This window comes from Nanorana parkeri, unplaced genomic scaffold (assembly GCF_000935625.1).
Source record: "Nanorana parkeri isolate BGI_ZX_2015 unplaced genomic scaffold, ASM93562v1 scaffold665, whole genome shotgun sequence".
NCBI classification, from domain to species: Eukaryota; Metazoa; Chordata; class Amphibia; order Anura; family Dicroglossidae; genus Nanorana; species Nanorana parkeri.
Genome location: NW_017306933.1, coordinates 342556 through 362484, shown reverse-complemented (window position 1 = coordinate 362484; position 19929 = coordinate 342556). Strand labels below are relative to the sequence as shown.

The 19929-nt window shown below is 44.4% G+C and overlaps 1 protein-coding gene across 1 annotated transcript in view; it reads right to left on the bottom strand.

Annotated features, from left to right (window-relative positions):
• Positions 1-1823: 1823 nt before the first annotated feature.
• Positions 1824-19929, bottom strand: part of TBC1D17 (TBC1 domain family member 17) — a 68016-nt gene continuing 49910 nt past the window's right edge. Inside the window, exons 13-17 of the mRNA XM_018563443.1 lie at positions 16523-16622; positions 15482-15579; positions 11428-11544; positions 6033-6119; positions 1824-2382 (exon numbers count right to left, since the gene is read on the bottom strand). Of these exons, the coding sequence (XP_018418945.1) occupies positions 2170-2382; positions 6033-6119; positions 11428-11544; positions 15482-15579; positions 16523-16622 (615 nt within the window). The 3' untranslated portion in view covers positions 1824-2169. The remainder of the gene's footprint in view (positions 2383-6032; positions 6120-11427; positions 11545-15481; positions 15580-16522; positions 16623-19929) is intronic.

Sequence of the window (19929 nt, the reverse complement as noted above, 5' to 3'; positions counted from 1 at the left end):
GATGCGGTGCGCCGGAAAAAAAAAAGTGCATGTGCATTAAAAGTGAATTCATTGCCTGCCTTACTGCAACACACGATAACATGCATGTGATAATTCACTGTAAAAGTATATATATTCAGCATCAACAACTGGTTGGAAGTTCCCACAGGAAACCATATCTACAACTGTGGATTTGACCAGTGGGGGAAGTTTGTAACTGTATTGGTCTGTTGGTCCAGGACCTACAGGAGTGGTGAATCCCTCTGTTACTACAAAGTGGGGTCCCGAACATCACTAAGCTTTAGTTTTTGCTGCCAATCCCATTTCAACAACACTCTACTAAAATATGCTAAGAGAAAGTGAGTTAAATGATAAAACACTGTATATTAAATGAAACGGGGAATGCATTTGAATTCCTTTTAGTGTGACCTATAAGAGGCCTTGTGTCTGTTATTTAGGAAGTTCTATTCTTATCTGCACTGGTGTACTGGATACAACATGGCCTGCAGCTTCCCCGGCTAGGTTTGTGTTATCATTGTGTTATCATTGTGTTATCACCTAAAATTGGTGGGAAAAAAATTCCAGCACAAGGGGCGAAGGGGGTTCTTCACAGTAAGATCAGTTAGGGTCTGGAACTCACTGCCACAGACAGTGATTTCAGCAAAGAATGTGGAATTGTTCAAGAAACTTTTGGACGATTTCTTAAGGGACCGTAATATACAGGGGTACAGGTACTCCTAGAATGAGATCCTAATAGGTTGGACTTGATGGACTAATGTCTTTATTCAACCTCAAATACTATGTAACTATGTAACTATCATTTACTAGAGCGTAAGCTTCTATAAGGCACTTTTGGAAAAGAAGCTGCCCATTCGTCCCAATGTCAAGCCCCTCTCCCACTCTGCCCTCCCTCTAAGGTAGGGATGTCCAAACTCCGGCCCTCCAGCTGTGGTGAAACTACAAATCCCATGAAGCATCTCTCTCCACGAGTCATGTCTGTGGCTGTGAGAATCTTGCAAAGCCTCATGGGATTCGTAGTTCCACCATAGTTGGAGGGCCGTAGTTTGGACATCCCTGCTCTAAGGGAACAGGAAGCAGATTCCTCCCCGAGAAAAGGAGGATGTTAACAGACCGCAAGAGACTGCAGACCACAATGTTAAGAACACCACAATGTTGGTGCATTGTATAACTTTGCCGGCTGCAAACCAATGCACTACATTTACTCTGCATTTCCACAACATATAGGTGTGGACTGGCCTTAAAGGTAAACCTCAACCTAAATCTAGCTTTATATCTCAAGGCCATCCATAATTATTGCTCTGATTATGCTGTCACAATGAATATTATAACATAAAGTTAGCATTACCATTAATAACACTGTGGTTAAAAATTTCACACGTGTCAAAACAAATCTAAGCCCATTACACCAACGCTGGAAACCTCAACCCCAAAACACAATGAGGAAAATGACTGGTGGCAAAAAACTGTGCGCAGATATCCATGCCAAACGCCCATTTATGAACCAGACCTTGTTCTAATTAAACAAGGACATCAAGCCCATTGTATTCCCATTTTGCAAACTAGAAGAAATTGGGGTGATGCAACATGGCTACCTGCTGCTTGAGTAAAATAGCTAATGAGATAAAGTTTCATCGTGCTATGACATACCATATCTAGCCTGACACTAACTTTTAGGTTAGAAATGTTACATTTCAAGCATTAAAAAACCCAGGCTTGATTTAACGACTAGTTTCCTAGTTTCTAAGATGGCTGAGCTAGCCATTAAAATGCCACATCCCCATGGAACAGCCTAATTCGTTCCAAGTTGAAAGTTAAGTATATCAAGCAAATGATCTGATTGCCACACACATAGTTTACCATGGTACAAATCATAATCCAGGAATAATCAAATGTTTTATACATCACATTTTGTACAATGTGTTCTCAAGGTTCTTTAGGTACTTGCATGCTCCCAAGACATGGGTGGAAGGGCTGTGTGTTTATACACTTGTCAGTATACAGACTTTGCAAACTCTTCTACAGCTGACAAAAGAATTGTCCAGTCAATTTTTAGTAAACGATGATGGATGTGCGAGTGTGATCACATGACTGTGCAGAACCATTTTAAGGCTGAAGTTCTATACACAAGTCTGCTTACGATGTGGACGTGTGCTCCAAACATGGTCCACGTCAGGGGGACAGGCTCTGCGACGTTGTCGTGTCCTCTGTTGGCAGGATCTCGATGCTGCTGTCAGGCTGGCTGGGGGATACACTTTCCGTGAGGTCTAATTCGTGGACTTGGCTTGGAGAGAGTGGCTGGGGAGAACTGGCAGTGTCCGTGCTGGGTGCGGGGCTCTTCACCTCGCACAAGCCAAGCAGCTCTTTAACATTAAGAGGCAAATCCTGCAGATTAAAAACACAATTGTGGAATGAACATTAATCCTCCAATTCATCTGGAGATGCTTAGGCTTTACCTTTGCAACTGTGTTTGGAACATTTTCATACTCTGAGTGTAGATCTAATGCAGGGGCGCCCACAATTTTTCGTCTGGAGATCTACTTTTCAAATGACGAGCTCAATGAGATCTACCAACGAAAAAACACCTGCATTCAGGGGCGGAGCGGTGCATTGAAGTCAATGGCACCGCAGCCAGGCCACTCGCCCACAATGCGAGTGCCTGCGTTCCGGTCCAGTGCGATACGCAAAAATGCTGCGAGCACTATTTTTGCAGATCGCACTGGACCGGAATGCAGGCACTTATGTGCCTGCGTTCTGGGTGCGGGCAATCACACTGTGGCCATTGACTTCAATACAACCCCTCACCCCCTCCCGCCCCTGAATGCAGGGAGTCCGCCAACTTACATTCCAGTGCGTCCTAGAGGCCCCGGCGTCCTGTCCTCACGTGGTGCTCGTGTGGCCGACGTTGCACATGGGGAGAGGTGTCCTGCCCCTTTCCATCTGCAGCGTCTGACACATTCAGCCGGCAGCCGCACGAGCACCACGGGAGCATAGCCGTAGCCAGCTCCTTTTGCGCCCGAGGCAAGAAAAAAACCTGTGCCCCTCATGGTGGAGGCCAGGTTTAGCACCCTTTACTGCCTATTACATAATACAGCTTCTATAAATCACCTAATATGCCTTTGTTTAAACTTCCTAGTCCCCTGTATAGCAGCACTCAGACTAGCAATAGGTGGGCCAGCAGTCTTAGCCATTCATGAAGAATGAATTATGAGAAGGTAGACTCAGGAACGCTGTATGCAGATGTTTGTTGTGCCTGGGGTGTACCTTTAAGACTGTTAACTTATGCCAATATAATTAAGCTTTTCGCAGAATAAGGGAAACCTAGTCTTAATAATTATATATGGAAACAAAAACACAAATCTCAAATTTCTGCAGAGGATCACAGCAGAGGTGAAATCCTGCCCTTTGGTTAACAGAAACGTAGATACATCTATGTTTAGGATAAATCTCACGACACTGCATTTTCCACTACAACGTCCTTGCTATCTTGTTCACATTGCAATCACTTCAAGGATATTTCATTCCCTATTTTTGGTGGATTAAAGTGAAGAAATATACTCTGGCAAGGGCAAATAAGAGTTACCTGATCCGCTATTGTGTTACTGACACATTTAACGTATTGGGATAAAAATAGAGTGATATCTAAAGGGAGGTCATCCCCTGTGTTCAAAAGGGAATTACTCGCACACCCACTTTTCCATGGCCGTGGTAGCGGCTGTATTCATTCTGGTGAGTAAAAACTAATACTGTGGCCTATTGGGTGCCATGGGGCTTCCTAATGTGCCTAATACTGAACACCAGTATTTCCCCTCCCGGCTTTCCAATTGGCCAAGAAGCCGGCTCCATGTTCCTGTCCATCATCAGTATCGTACAGATGAGGACCTTTGCTGTCTGTGTGAGAGCAGTGACCTTTCTGCAGTGCTCGGGCCGCTGGCTGCAGAGAGTCAGTCCTATTGCTTGTCCAGGGAGCTTGAACTTTACGGATTGCTGGGGTGTAGGACTAACTACAGTATGGGGGGGGGGGTCTGCTCCAAAAAGGCTGCTGCTCTCGCACAGATAGCATGGGTCCTCATCTGCAGGCTCATGACAGGGGACTGGAGCTGCTTAAACTAGCAAATCCAACAGTAAGAATTTTCACACGGATTGTTTTTATACTCCCTAAAAAGATTTAAAACATTTAATAAAAGTTGAACTACCGTATTTGCCGGCGTATAAGGCGACTGGGCATATAAGACGACCCACTAATTTTTCAGTTTAAAACATAGTTTTTGGGCTATACTCGTCATATAAGACTACCCCCCTTCCGAGGCAACATCATTTAAAAACATCATCATGGGCCATTTTGTTTAAATACACCCACTAATCTGTCAGCCCGCTAGATGTGCGGTAATACCAGAGTCATATATTGTGTAGTGATGACTTCAGCTAGAATCCTCTGCAATGCTACACACTGAACCCTCATAGACTTCTATGTGGCCACCCCGGGAAGGAGCTTCAGCATATGACTTGTGTGTCCCACTGGATGTGCGGTAATACTGTATGTACGGTAGCTTCGACTATAGTATACCACGCTGAGCCAATCACGGAAAGCGATGTACGCGGTATACTGTATGTACGGTAGCTTCGGCTACAGACAGTATACCCCGCTGAGCCAATCACGGCGAGCGATGTATTCTATTAATGATTACAAAGCCTGCTCGGATTGGCAGAGGTTGTGTACAGCTCTCGCCGTGATTGGCTCAGCGCGGTATACTATATGTAGCCAAAGCTACCGTACATACAGTATTACCCCACATCCAGCGGGCTGACAGATTAGGGACGTTTTGTATACGCGGCGTATAAGACGACCCCTGATTTTCGGGGGATGTTTTTAGGTATAAAAAGTCGTCTGATACGCTGGCAAATATGGTAGGTTTTCAAAGGGACTTTATAAGGACTTACATGAAGTTTAAATCACAACAGAACAACTCGTCCCTGGCAGTCAACTGCAGAGAAAGACACCCCAGCCCCTGCTAAATCTAACCCAATAGCTCTGCAATCAGCAAAGTTCACACTCCTTGCTAAGCCAGAGCGGTGACTCAGTTCAGCATGACGGACTGCTGCAGACAGACCACTGCTTACATACAAAGGGCAGCAGTTTTCTCTGCAGCTGACTGCTGAGGCAAGTTGTTCTGCTGGCACTGGAGGTTGATTTTAATAAAACATTAAGACATTCAAAAACTTTCTTATATATAGTCTTGATTTAAAAAAAGATACTTTTTGCTAAAACCACAGTTCAGCTTAAAAGGAGAACTATGAGGGGAGTGCTTTTAACTCACCTCATAGTTCTAGCCGACCTGTGACAATGAGACTGTCACAGGTCGGCTCAGTAGATCGGGAGGTGAGCGAACACATACCAGCGTTCGCTCACCTCTCGATCCTGTCACGGCTCTCTGCCGTGACAGGGGAGGGGCAGGATTCCCCCCTCCCCTAGCGCTGACTGGCGGAACGGACGGGGGAGGGTACAGCTGGCTCTGCCTCTAGATAGGCAGAGCCAGCTGTCAGTCACGCAGCTGGGCGGATCCCGGCACAATTGTAAGGATCCGCTTCAGCTGCGGCTTCTCAGTATACCGCCAGCAGCAGCTCGCAGTATACTGCGGCGTCTCAGTATCGCAGGATCAATTGTGCTGTTGTTTACACTGGCTTGTTAAGATTTCTCTGCTGTGCTCCCCTGAACCTCCAAATACAGGTGCCTTTATGCCAATCTAGATTTCAGTCCCAAGTCAGAGCCCAAGTTCATCCCTACATCCCACAATGTTGCAGCATTATGGCATGATGGGGGAGTCAAGATTCGCATGCAGCACTTGCATGGGTTTGGAAGTATTGTTTTATGCTTTTTTTGGGGGGTGGCGAGGGGGGGGGGGGGGGGACGGGTTCACAAAAAACATACCCATTAAAACCACTACCTAAGAGGCGTGCTGGCAAATAGAAGGCAATGGTTAGGTCACAAAGCATTGGCAGTGCTGCAGTGTTAGCAGCCACAACCCGGCACTCACCTGACAGTGTGCCAGCTGATGATTCAGAGCTTCAGCGCGACACAGAATGTCCTCCACGCTCATCTTCATGGTCAGCTCATTAATGTGCTGAACAGAGACAAAAGCAACAGATAAATAAGCAGACACATACTCTATAGGGCTGTGGGATGCCGCTGTAATACAGAACCATAAAATCACAGGGTAAGCAGACAAATGTGTGAATATTTTTTGCTTCTTCATTTTTTAATTGAGTTTTATTGCATTTCTATGGTACTGAAAGAATCAGTCCGTCCCAAACAGATATTTCAGTTTCTGATAGGTGCTGGAGAGGTAAACCATCTGACTTTCTAATATCTCTTAGGGGCTCTATTGGCGAGATATCTGCACTATACTTTTTCTACATGTGCTACAGCCATCAAGGCTGGTTTCCTCGTTCTTGGACTTCTGTACTTATTTTATACTAGCAAAAGTCTGTGTGTTCCAGCAGAGGTCCATTTATAAAGTGGAGCGGATTGTCAAAGCAGAGTGTAGCATGCAGGTGGCAGGGGACAAGCAGCAGAAGGGACACTTGTGGGCGGAATGTGATTGTCAGAGTATAGTGCTGTGTGCAGGTGGCATGGGACAAAGTCAGCACAGGGGGTATCGGTGGAGGGGATCTGATTGTCAGATTATAGTGCTGTGTGCAGGTGGCATGGGACAAAGTCAGCAGAGGGCATCTGTGGAGGGGATCTGATTGTCAGAGTATAGTGCTGTGTGCAGGTGGCATGGGACAAAGTCAGCATAGGGGGCATCTGTGGAGGGGATCTGATTGTCAGAGTATAGTGCAGTAGGCAGGTGGCATGGGACAAAGTCAGCATAGGGGGCATCTGTGGAGGGGATCTGATTGTCAGATTATAGTGCAGTAGGCAGGTGGCATGGGACAAAGTCAGCACAGGGGGCATCTGTGGAGGGGATCTGATTGTCAGATTATAGTGCAGTAGGCAGGTGGTATGGGACAAAGTCAGCACAGGGGAAGGGGTATCTGTGGAGGGGATCTGATAGTCAGAGTATAGTGCTGTGTGCAGGTGGCATGGGACAAAGTCAGCACAGGGGGCATCTGTGGAGGGGATCTGATTGTCAGATTATAGTGCAGTAGGCAGGTGGTATGGGACAAAGTCAGCAGAGAGGGGATCTGATTGTCAGAGCAGTGTGTAGTGTGTAGTGTGCAGGTGGCATGGGACAAAGACAGCACAGGGGGCACTTGTGCAGTAAATCTGATTGTGGGTTGCCAGGCCTCCCCTTTATAGCATATCACAGCTGAGCAGGTCTGACCCAGGATAAACTTCAATGATACAGTTGCCGTGCTTCATAATGTAAATATAAGTGGCCCCAGACAACACATGAATAATCACTGACTCTCAATGGTAATAAAAGGACAACTGTACGTTTCCAATGAAAATTCCCCAACTGCCCCTCCTGAACTAACCTCCACTAACACCACCCACCCGAGCTTCTTCCTTATCCCTATAGCACAGATGTATCCTGTGCAATGTTTTCCCAGGACAGAAACTCTGTTTTGGCCCCAACAACACCTGTGCGTTGCGCCATTATAGACTTGCATGGAGCTATCCTGGGATGCAGCTCCAGCATCTGGATTGACCACATACAAGTCTCAGTATGCGGGTGCCGTTGGCGTCAAAGAGATTTTCTGTCTACGGTTAAGAAAACATTTCACTTGTTGTCGATGTTGGAAATAATAAATATATATTGAAACAAAACATTTCACAGGATGCAGATCTGCTGCAGAGGTCAGAAAAAAAGGGGTGGTGCTACTACGAGTTAATTCAGGAGGGTTGGGGGGGTAGAGAATTTTATAGAAAAAGTACACCTATGATTTAAGGCAGAACTCCAGGCAAAAGTGTTATTAACCCTTGCAGTGGTGCTAAAAAAAACTTTATACTCACCAGAACCCCAGAGCCTGCTGGCTGCTACTCTAGTCCCTGAAGCCTGTCTCCTCTTCTGCTGCACCAATGGGGGTGTCCTTCGGCATCCTCATGTCCTATACACTATGTACAGAACGTGATGACTCAAAGATTCTTACACTGCTGCAGCGGAGGGGGAGAGAGGCTCCAGGGACCGGTCTAAGAGCAAGCCGGCTCCACGTATCGGGTGAGTATCATTTTTTTTTTCTTAGCTCCTAGACAAAAATAAGCACTTAACCCTTGCAGTGCTGGGGTAGCCCCACTACAAGGGTTAAGAACACTTTTGTTCTGAGTTCTGCTTAAAACATACAGACAACGCATCATTATGGTCAGTGTAGAAGATCAGCACTTTTTCCAAAAATTAGATATTCAAATATTGTTGAGAGAGAGAGAGAGAGAGAGAGAGAGAGAGAGAGAGAGAGAAAGAGAAAGATGGAGAGAGAGGGTGAGAGAGCATGCAACATTACAGCATGTCCCAAACTAAAAGGAACATGAGACCTATATTGGAGGTGAGAGGTGAGTTTGGGAACCTTATTAGGGTATGGTATATAAATGATCCTTAATATTTCTTTGAAGGTTCTCATTCATCCAGGCCATGGTATATCTGTAAAGAAGAAGTCAAGACAACTGGACTTGCTGTATTTTTCACTGCTCCTCCAGCTTTCTCATGTTGGAACAACATTCACCATATTTATTCCCAGAGAATTTTTGTACAAGTAATTCTGAATTGAGAAAGCTGGTTGGATGACCAGTGAAATGTCTTCAAGAAAAAGTCCAGTTGCCTTGACTTATTTTTTTACAGATCTCCTTAATATTGTCCCAGGACTCAACCCTTATACGAATATGTTGCTCACACTTGATATTGGTCCCATCCACCATTAGCAAAACATTTTTGTAGTAGAGCTTAGATGAATTTCAGGGAGAGCTACATGATGTGGAGAGAAAAATTGAGAGCGATTGGGACAAAGACATAACAGTTCTACTTTGAATGACAATGTGAAGACAGAAATGCCTGAAACAGAGTCCAGATAGCAGAGAGAACTTTCTGGTCCTCTATACCATAATGGGATAAAAAGCAGTTTTTAGGACCATTACAAAGAAATAATGTATTATTTACACTACAAAATCTAATTTTTGCTTACTTTCAGGATTTCGTTGAAGCCGTAGTCTGAATGCATTAGTGCATCTCTCTCCAAGTCGAGTATACCGCAGCCAATGAGCAGGTGGAAATTGGGGCAGGGGAGACACGTCCATAATACCTTGATTAAAAAAAATAAATAAACAAAGCAGAGTATTTCTGTGCGTGTTTATTTTGATGGATCTGAATCAGAATGGAATTTGGCATAATAAGAGATGTCTGTAGATTTTCACACTGAACATCTGATATGTGGGCAGCCTGAAGCTGCTTAGAGCAATGCTCATAGAAAATGGGATTTCATAGTGTGGTGATCAACAGTGGGCTGATAACAATTAAGATCAGTTGTATTGTTAATGAATAACCATTCATCTTGTTACTGCACAGAGAGGTCTGCATGTGCTCCTTGGCTTTTAGGTGAGTGTTTGCTGTCCCAGATGATTTTGGTGGAATTAAAATGTATGCAAGGGTAATGTTTTTCAGTTTTGGATAAAGCAGGAAAAGGTTAGACCCACTGTCAAGTCTTTTTTTGCTGTCGTAGTGTTAGATAGATTCTTCTTCTCTATATGTTCCGATGATCACTGTCAGTCATCAAGACAGAAGTTGAGAGTAAACCCAAAATTTTGAAAAAGAGGTGAAGGAAAATTAGGAGGCACCGGTTCCTGTGACAATTCTCTAACATGGGAATCCCGTTAGCTTTGGGGGAGATTTCCTCTAATTTCTCGTTGCATCTCCAGAACAGAAAGTGAAGCAAAATCTCTCAAATGGGCCACAGGCAGCAAAAAAAATAAATAAATTAGGGTTTTAACTCTTCCCTGCTATATCTAAAACAAACAATCACTTTTGTTAAAAAACTCATTTATACATCAGCCATAACATTATGACCACCTGCCTAATATTGAGTAGGTCCCCTTTTGCCACCAAAACAGACCTGACCCGTCAAGGAATGGACTCCACTAGAGCTCTGAAGGTATGCTGTGGTATCTGGCACCAAGCCGTGAGTAGCAGATACTTTAAATCCTGTAAGTTACGAGGTGCGGCCTCCATGTATGGGACTTTTTCTTCCAGCACATCCCACAGATGCTCGATTGGATTGAGATCTGGAGAATCTGGATGCCAAGTCAACACCTCCAACTCATTGTTGTATTCCTCAAACCATTCTTGAATCATTTTTGCAGTGTGACAGGTCATATTATCCTGCTGAAAGAAGCCACTGCCATCAGGAAATACCATTTCCATGAAGGGGTTTTACCTGGTCAGCAATACTGTTTTGGTAGGTGGTCCGTGTCAAAGTAACATCCACATGAATGGCAGGACCCAAGGTTTCCCAGCAGAACATTGCCCAAAGCACTATAGTGCCTCTGCCAGCTTGCCTTCTTCCCATAGTGCATCCTGGTACCATAAAAGAAAATGTGATTCATCACACCAAGCCACTTTCTTCCATTGCTCCGTGGTCCATTTGAGCTACAATAGCTCTTCTATTGGATCAGAATACCTTCGCACCCCATGCGCATCAATGAGCCTTGACAGCCCATGACCCTGTCACTGGTTTTCCTTCCTAGAGAGAGAGAGAGAGAGAGAGAGAGAGAGAGAGAGAGAGAAAGAGAAAGATGGAGAGAGAGGGTGAGAGAGCATGCAACATTACAGCATGTCCCAAACTAAAAGGAACATGAGACCTATATTGGAGGTGAGAGGTGAGTTTGGGAACCTTATTAGGGTATGGTATATAAATGATCCTTAATATTTCTTTGAAGGTTCTCATTCATCCAGGCCATGGTATATCTGTAAAGAAGAAGTCAAGACAACTGGACTTGCTGTATTTTTCACTGCTCCTCCAGCTTTCTCATGTTGGAACAACATTCACCATATTTATTCCCAGAGAATTTTTGTACAAGTAATTCTGAATTGAGAAAGCTGGTTGGATGACCAGTGAAATGTCTTCAAGAAAAAGTCCAGTTGCCTTGACTTATTTTTTTACAGATCTCCTTAATATTGTCCCAGGACTCAACCCTTATACGAATATGTTGCTCACCCTTGATATTGGTCCCATCCACCATTAGCAAAACATTTTTGTAGTAGAGCTTATATGAATTTCAGGGAGAGCTACAGTATGTGGAGAGAAAAATTGAGAGCGATTGGGACAAAGACATAACAGTTCTACTTTGAATGACAATGTGAAGACAGCAATGCCTGAAACAGAGTCCAGATAGCAGAGAGAACTTTCTGGTCCTCTATACCATAATGGGATAAAAAGCAGTTTTTAGGACCATTACAAAGAAATAATGTATTATTTACACTACAAAATCTAATTTTTGCTTACTTTCAGGATTTCGTTGAAGCCGTAGTCTGAATGCATTAGTGCATCTCTCTCCAAGTCGAGTATACCGCAGCCAATGAGCAGGTGGAAATTGGGGCAGGGGAGACACGTCCATAATACCTTGATTAAAAAAAATAAATAAACAAAGCAGAGTATTTCTGTGCGTGTTTATTTTGATGGATCTGAATCAGAATGGAATTTGGCATAATAAGAGATGTCTGTAGATTTTCACACTGAACATCTGATATGTGGGCAGCCTGAAGCTGCTTAGAGCAATGCTCATAGAAAATGGGATTTCATAGTGTGGTGATCAACAGTGGGCTGATAACAATTAAGATCAGTTGTATTGTTAATGAATAACCATTCATCTTGTTACTGCACAGAGAGGTCTGCATGTGCTCCTTGGCTTTTAGGTGAGTGTTTGCTGTCCCAGATGATTTTGGTGGAATTAAAATGTATGCAAGGGTAATGTTTTTCAGTTTTGGATAAAGCAGGAAAAGGTTAGACCCACTGTCAAGTCTTTTTTTGCTGTCGTAGTGTTAGATAGATTCTTCTTCTCTATATGTTCCGATGATCACTGTCAGTCATCAAGACAGAAGTTGAGAGTAAACCCAAAATTTTGAAAAAGAGGTGAAGGAAAATTAGGAGGCACCGGTTCCTGTGACAATTCTCTAACATGGGAATCCCGTTAGCTTTGGGGGAGATTTCCTCTAATTTCTCGTTGCATCTCCAGAACAGAAAGTGAAGCAAAATCTCTCAAATGGGCCACAGGCAGCAAAAAAAATAAATAAATTAGGGTTTTAACTCTTCCCTGCTATATCTAAAACAAACAATCACTTTTGTTAAAAAACTCATTTATACATCAGCCATAACATTATGACCACCTGCCTAATATTGAGTAGGTCCCCTTTTGCCACCAAAACAGACCTGACCCGTCAAGGAATGGACTCCACTAGAGCTCTGAAGGTATGCTGTGGTATCTGGCACCAAGCCGTGAGTAGCAGATACTTTAAATCCTGTAAGTTACGAGGTGCGGCCTCCATGTATGGGACTTTTTCTTCCAGCACATCCCACAGATGCTCGATTGGATTGAGATCTGGAGAATCTGGATGCCAAGTCAACACCTCCAACTCATTGTTGTATTCCTCAAACCATTCTTGAATCATTTTTGCAGTGTGACAGGTCATATTATCCTGCTGAAAGAAGCCACTGCCATCAGGAAATACCATTTCCATGAAGGGGTTTTACCTGGTCAGCAATACTGTTTTGGTAGGTGGTCCGTGTCAAAGTAACATCCACATGAATGGCAGGACCCAAGGTTTCCCAGCAGAACATTGCCCAAAGCACTATAGTGCCTCTGCCAGCTTGCCTTCTTCCCATAGTGCATCCTGGTACCATAAAAGAAAATGTGATTCATCACACCAAGCCACTTTCTTCCATTGCTCCGTGGTCCATTTGAGCTACAATAGCTCTTCTATTGGATCAGAATACCTTCGCACCCCATGCGCATCAATGAGCCTTGACAGCCCATGACCCTGTCACTGGTTTTCCTTCCTTGGACCACTTTTGGTAGTTCTTGACCACTGCAGGCCAGGAACACCCCACAAGAGCTCCAATTTTGGAGTTGCTCTGAGCCAGTTGTCTAGCCATTACAATTTGACCCTAGTCAAAGTCGCTCAGATCTTTACACTTGCCCATTTTTTCTGCTTCCAACGCATCAACTTCAGTAACACAATGTTCACTTGCTGCCTAATATATTCCATCACTTCCAGGTGCCATTGTACCCAGATAATCAATGTTCATCATTTCACCTCTCAGTGGTCATAATATTATAGCTGATCGGTGTATATACTTTATAAGAATACCCCCCAGGAGCCATTAATATGGGATAAAATATATCATTCCAGCATAAGAAATGCCAGGTGAACCAATCAGCTAAAAAGTCTTACAGTTTGTTTTCTTTAGAAACCAGCCACAGAGTAGAACATCTTGCTCCCTGCTAGCATGCTGTAGAGAAGGACCCTTGCTCTTTGTGAGGAAGCAGTGGTCTCCCTGTCTAGGTCTGATGCCTTGTGCTCATTCAGACCTATAGCCCTAAGCAAAACCTACTCTGCTGACTGGAGAGCTCTAGCTCAAAACTAAGCAGAATGCATGTTAAACCTCTGAAGAGAGACCACTGCTTCTACACAGAGAGCAAGTACTCTCTACTGTAGGATCTGGCACACCTTTTGTTTTGATGCACCTGGAATGTACTTGGTTCTAATGCACATATTTCTTAAAGCCCCACTGAACTTTTAGTTCCCTGCTGGTTGGAGGGCTCTGACTCAGCAAGATCCACTGCTTCCACAAAGGGCAAGGTTCCTCCTCTACTGTAAGACCTTGCACACCTTTCGTTTTGATGCACCTGGAATGTATTTAGCTGATCCAAAGAGACAACTTTATTATAGGTGAAGTTGTCTTTAACTAAAAGAGAAGTCCCCTACCACCTTGAGGACAGACAGCCTGGGCTTATACTTACCTTCAACCCCAATCCAGCAATCTTATCGCTAATATGGACCTACTCCATGCTACAGCTGGGAGTCTACCATGAGTGCAGATACCCACAGAAATTAATTGAACAGTAGTGTGCATTCCCAGAATGAATAGACTGGGTCCTTGTTGGTAGTAAGATTGCTGGTTAAAGGCATGAAGGTAACTATAAGCCCAGGCAGTGTGCACTCAGGGGTTAGGGAGCTCTATATAAGGACAGTGTCACCTTTGGCAAAATGTCTTTTGGATCAGCTAAATACATTCCAGGTGCATCAAAACAACAGGGGTGCAAGGTCTATCAGTAGAGAAAGACCCTTCCTCTCTGCCTGGAAGCAGTGGTCCCTCTTCAGATGTCCGACACACTTCCTGCTAAGTCAGATCTAGAGTCCTCCAACTAGCAAGGAACGTAAAGCTCAGTTGGGCTTTAAGAGATATGTGCATGAGAGCCAAGAACTGTTTTGCTTTAGGAAAATTCGGCTGTAAAATAATGCTAACAAATACACTTCTCATATACAAAATTGGGATAATATAAATCATTTTTAATTAAATGTTTACATAAAAAGGACATTTCAGGTAACATGTAAAACCAAACAGCTACTCATGCTATTTGGCAAGGCAGAATCTGAGCTAAATTGAAAAACAAATCAGTGAGTTTTATTTAACACTCTGCAGCCAGAAACCAGAGAACACCTTACAATATGACTAAACGTGCACCTCCTGAGGCCTGGTACACAGTACTTTCTCTGCTTTCTGCATCAACTATCACAATGAAACTTCCTAGAGAGGTTTGAATGTGATTGGTGGCTATAAGAAACCTTTATATCTTTTTTTGTTTGCATTAAGCTTTTGATAAAGGTAGAGTCAGCAAGGAGCCTCCAGTGGACGTGTGTTGGGAATTCCATACCTCACAACCAAAAAAGGGGAGTGAGGTGGACTGAAGCCCTGTATCAATGCCTGTTATCATCTGAGAAAACAAACTGTTAAGTCATGTCAAAGAGACATAGAGGATAGGTGTCCTCGATCCAACCCACTAGATTCTTCATGATGAAGGGGCAACGGAGAATGATGTGATCAGAGAGGGGAGCCAGGGCAGCGAATGTGAGGATTTTATCAAGGGTTAATGGTCTACAGAAAACTTAGGTAAACTTAGGCTATTCATTCCTATGCTGTTTTTTAGGGGTTTTTTTTTCTCTGACTGACGGCGGCCAGCGGCCCCGATGTCAGAAAAAAAATAAAATCTGCTAGTTATTGCAGAGTAAACCTTTCTGGGAAAAAACGTTTCTCTCCCGGGCAGCCGGGAGTCGCTCTCTAATAGCGGGAGACTCCCGGAGCGTCCGGGAGAGTTGGGATGTCTGATGATGTCACAGACTAGGTGCAAAACAAGGAAGTAGAATACCCAGGCTGCATTTGTACAGGACTGGACCACTAGGTTGCTCAGTCCTGATCTCAATATTAAAAGAGCATTTTCAACACATCTGCTGCTGCAAGCATTTGGAGAATTGATCAGTCATCAACCACTGGTGCTTACCTCCCACAGTAGGAGAATATCCTGGAATGAAAATTCACGTTTGAACCAGATGAGGATCCACCTGAAGCAAAAGCTTAAATTGCCTGAATCTTTGGAATCTATCAGGAGGAAAAATATACACATTTAATAGGAGGAAATTATTTACACAACTCTATTGATCATAAACTATTCTTTTATAGTTATATGTGATTCTACACTTTTCCTGTTAAGATCCATATTCCCCCGCACCTTAGACCTTGCATTGGGCTGTGTCTGTACTGCTGGGCATTTATTAAAACTGGAGCAGACAGATCACCAATTCGCTTCTGTTATTTTTAAAGCTTAACTGATCAAACTGAAACTAGAAGCGGATTGGTCGCCATGGGCATCTGCTCCAAATTCTGCCTGCTCCATTTTGATACATTCCCGTGTTTTTCCTTTCCATAAGCCTTTTTTTATCCACTTGCAATGTGACTTTGAACTTGCAACTCCCAGGACTAACCCAAAAGTATTAATGTTTGTGGCCCTGCCGGCTCGACAAAAGTCAATTACGGAATCGACTTTTGTCAACGGATCCGGCTGAACAGTGATTGCATCCAATCAGCTGCAGATAGTCTTCATGTATGCTGACAGTGTTGGGCAACGGTTATCAGAATTCAATGGTCGTGGGGGGATACTCATCCCGAATATGTATATGTATTTAGGATAGACTGTGTCTGTATCTGTGCTGTACATACATGTATTTTGGATAGACTGCGTCTGTATCTGTGATGTACATATACTGTATGTATTTAGGATAGACTGCGTCTGTATCTGTAATGTACATATATGTATTTACGATAGACTGTCTGCATCTGTGCTGTACATACATGTATTTAGGATAGACTGTGTCTGTATCTGTGCTATACATACATGTATTTAGGATAGACGGTGTCTGTATTTGTGATGTACATACATGTACTTAAGATAGAAAGACTCCATACTGCAGTAGCAAATCAATGTTGTCATAATGAACACGCTTGCTTGGATACATACATGCCGAACTGTATGAGATATAAATACCTAGAAAATCGCAGAGTGCCGAGTCTAGTACACGGAGGAGGAGGTTCAGCTGGGCGAGCTGTTTCTTCATACTTTCCTGGCTTTCCTCAAAGTTGTGGTGCTGGAATGCAGGAGAAGGAGATCAATGCATTGATCAGTCTGCTCTCTCCAAACAATGCAAGCTTTGATATGTTACAGCTGCTGTCAGCAAAAAGAGAAACGTGCCTCTTCATTCATGCGGACTTCAATTCCAATTACTACGGCTTCTAAAAGCAAGATTTGCATATGTGGACCGACACTCGCAAGCAAAGATTACCAACTGAACACATCACTTGGCTAACACCATTGAAGGGTTAATGCTGAACTCCAGGCACCAGCAAAAATAGGATTTTGTTCTTACCGTAAAATCCTTTCCTCGGAGTCCATTTAGGGACACGAATCTGAAGAATTCTGCGAAGTAGGGTTATTGCTGCCGCCACTAGGACAAATGGACACTAGGCAAACAAATTAAAAACCTGTCACTTTAGGCCCCATTCACACTGAGCGATTTATTGCGCGGTAATCCACGCGATATCACTCTCCAATGCATGGCAATGGGGCTCTGTCCGTCGCTGTCGCGGGTCGTGCGTCGCTACAGCAGGACCCTTTTTTGAGCGGATTTTGCCGCGATTCTAGTTTGCTCAATGCAACCATTTGCGCGATATCGTGCGACAAACCGCACAAAATGCAAATCGCGCGACAAACGCGCGATTTGCGAATCGCTCAGTGTGAATGGGGCCTTAAGGATATAACCCATACCGATGTTCTATCAAAAGCTCCAACTCGTCAAAATCTCCAACTAACTCACTGCCGGGTTTTTGCAAGTTGGAGATTTCGACCAGACGGCCTTAGACTGCAAAACACAAAGACTGACGGAGCTCTGTACAGCTGCATTTTAACAATTTTTAGCAAGTGGCAAACTCGATGAGTATTCAGAAAACGCTATGCGCGCATGCGCACCACAACTCTAGAGAGCTCCAGTCTTTCCGAGCACCAGAAGTGAGGTAGTTGGACAGTTCGATGAGCTGGAAGCTTTCGATAGAACAGCCGCTCATCCATCTGCCAGGTGTAGCAAGCAATATAAAAAAATCAGGAGAGGGAGCTGGGTCCCTCAATGAACTCCGAGAAAAAGATGTTACAGTAAGAGCAAAATCCGATTTTCTCCATCGTCCATTGAGGGACACAGCTCTGTAGACTGGCACCACAACAGCAAAAAACTTATTTCGCCAAAACTAGCAGCAGAAGAGGGAGACGCAAAAGTGTGAACATCAGACCAAGCCTTGACCCGCCTTGCAATTATGAGTAACAGAAACTTGATTTTAAAACGCCCAGGAAGTAATAACTTCCCTATCAGAATGAGCAGAAACAGGACAAGGTGGTAACCTGACCCACAACTCATAAGTTTGAATGACAAGCTGATGAATCCACTTAGAAATAGAGGATCTAGAACAGTGGTTCTCAACCTATGTAACCTCAGGACCCACACTTGTCCTCCATCATTTAGTCGCGACCCAAGTTGCACTGCAATGGAACGCACGGCAGTGTGGGTTGCTGTGCTGTGATGGAGCTCCATCCATATGTGCATTGCTTGTACAGCTCCCATGCGTGCCTGTAGAGGTGCCAAGAACCAGAATGTGATGTCACTCCGGTCCAGGCACCTCTACAGGACATGTGAGGAAGCTATAAGCAATGCACATATGGATGGATCTCCCTCGCGACCATACCCCCCAGCCCACCCCATCCCACACTTGGCACCGGGCTTGGTGTGAGAATGGACGGTGCTGTGCTAGGTGGAGGATGAGGAGCCTCTCACCTAGAAAAGTGGAAGGCATGTGGTGACCCACTAAACATGGGGTCACGACACACTTTTGGGTCACGACCCACCAGTTGAGAACCAAGGATCTAGAAGCTGAACAACCTTTTCTAGTACTGAGGCGCGTTCAGTTCCTTAGCCAAGCACGGGATAGCTGTTCTGTAGCACTCAAGTTCGCTGCAGCAGCGTCACTGAACGCATCGGCTGCACAGTGCTAAGCAAAATGGTGGAAGATAATATTTTTGACTAATAAATACCATTTTCCAAAAAATATTTGCTGTGTTCCTTCACCAAAACATTAAATTGTAGCTTCCCACGCTGAATTGATTTCCTCCGTCGGTCGGGGTTCAGACACCTTTCTCCAGCATTGCCAGGTGTGCCCCCAGTTAAAAATAGCCGCTGGTACTCTGTCCCCACCTTCTCCATCACACTCAGCTCTCTGCATCCACAGTCACTTCGGCTGCGGGTGTTAGCAGTGCTGAGCGCTGACTTTCAGCACAGAGTTCAGCGGCGGTTTGCTAACTCAGCAATCGCAGCGGCTGAGCAAATGAACACGCCTCTGGTAGTGACACCAGAAGTGATCTGCTTCGTGACCAGAGAAACTTCCAGGGTTGAATTCCTTTTGTTTTGTCCCTTTTGTCAGCTAGCTAAAGAGACTCCCAGGATTTAATAATATTCAGTATCAATCAACTAGGAAGAAACAAAATAAACAAAAATAATAAAAGCAGAAGAGAAGGAGACATCCATTCTCCTGAGGACACAATACGAAACTGGCAGGTGAAGGGTTATGTCCTTAAAGTGGCGGGCTTTTAATTTGTTTGCCTATTGTCTATTTCTCCTAGAGGCAGCGGCATAACCCTAGGTCTCAGAATTCTTCAGCGCTGTGTCCCTCAATGGACTATAGAGAAAAGCTATTTTTTTCATGCGATTGTCAATATAGTTCAGACCTATAAACACTGCAGTCTATCTGCCTTGTTGTGTGCATCAGTCTGTCTGTAAAAGCTGAACTCGGGGCTGGCAAACTTTCACTTAAATATATTCCTAAACAGCCACAAAGGATATAAATCCACTTTTCGTACTCTAAATGCCTTTGCAAGCCAAGATGTTACACTGTAAAAGGAGCAGTGACATCATTAGTGTGCTGTACATAGCCTGTGCAGAAAGCAGAGCTGTGGGAGGCACCCAGCAGGCCCCACCCACTACAGCAGCGGTTCTCAACCTGTGGGTCGCGACCCAAAAGTGGGCCGCAACCCATTGTTGAGTGGGTTGCTGTGTCCATTTCTGCTGCGCTGGGTGAGAGCCTCCTTAGCCTCCTCCTTGCGCAGCAGTGTCAGCGGGAGGACAGCAACGGCTGTGAATATAAAAGTGCCGCTGTACACACTCCCTGGCCGCTGCAGCGACATCTAGTAGCCGGGGAGTGTTTACAGCAGGACTTTTCTATTCACAGCCGTTGCTGTCTTCCTGCCTCCCATACAGTGCGAGCTCTGCATGAGGCGGGCATCTTAGCAGTGCTGGGGCTGAGAATGTTGCATGGAGACAGTGCAAGCATGGAGACAGTGCAGGCAAGCAGGTAGCA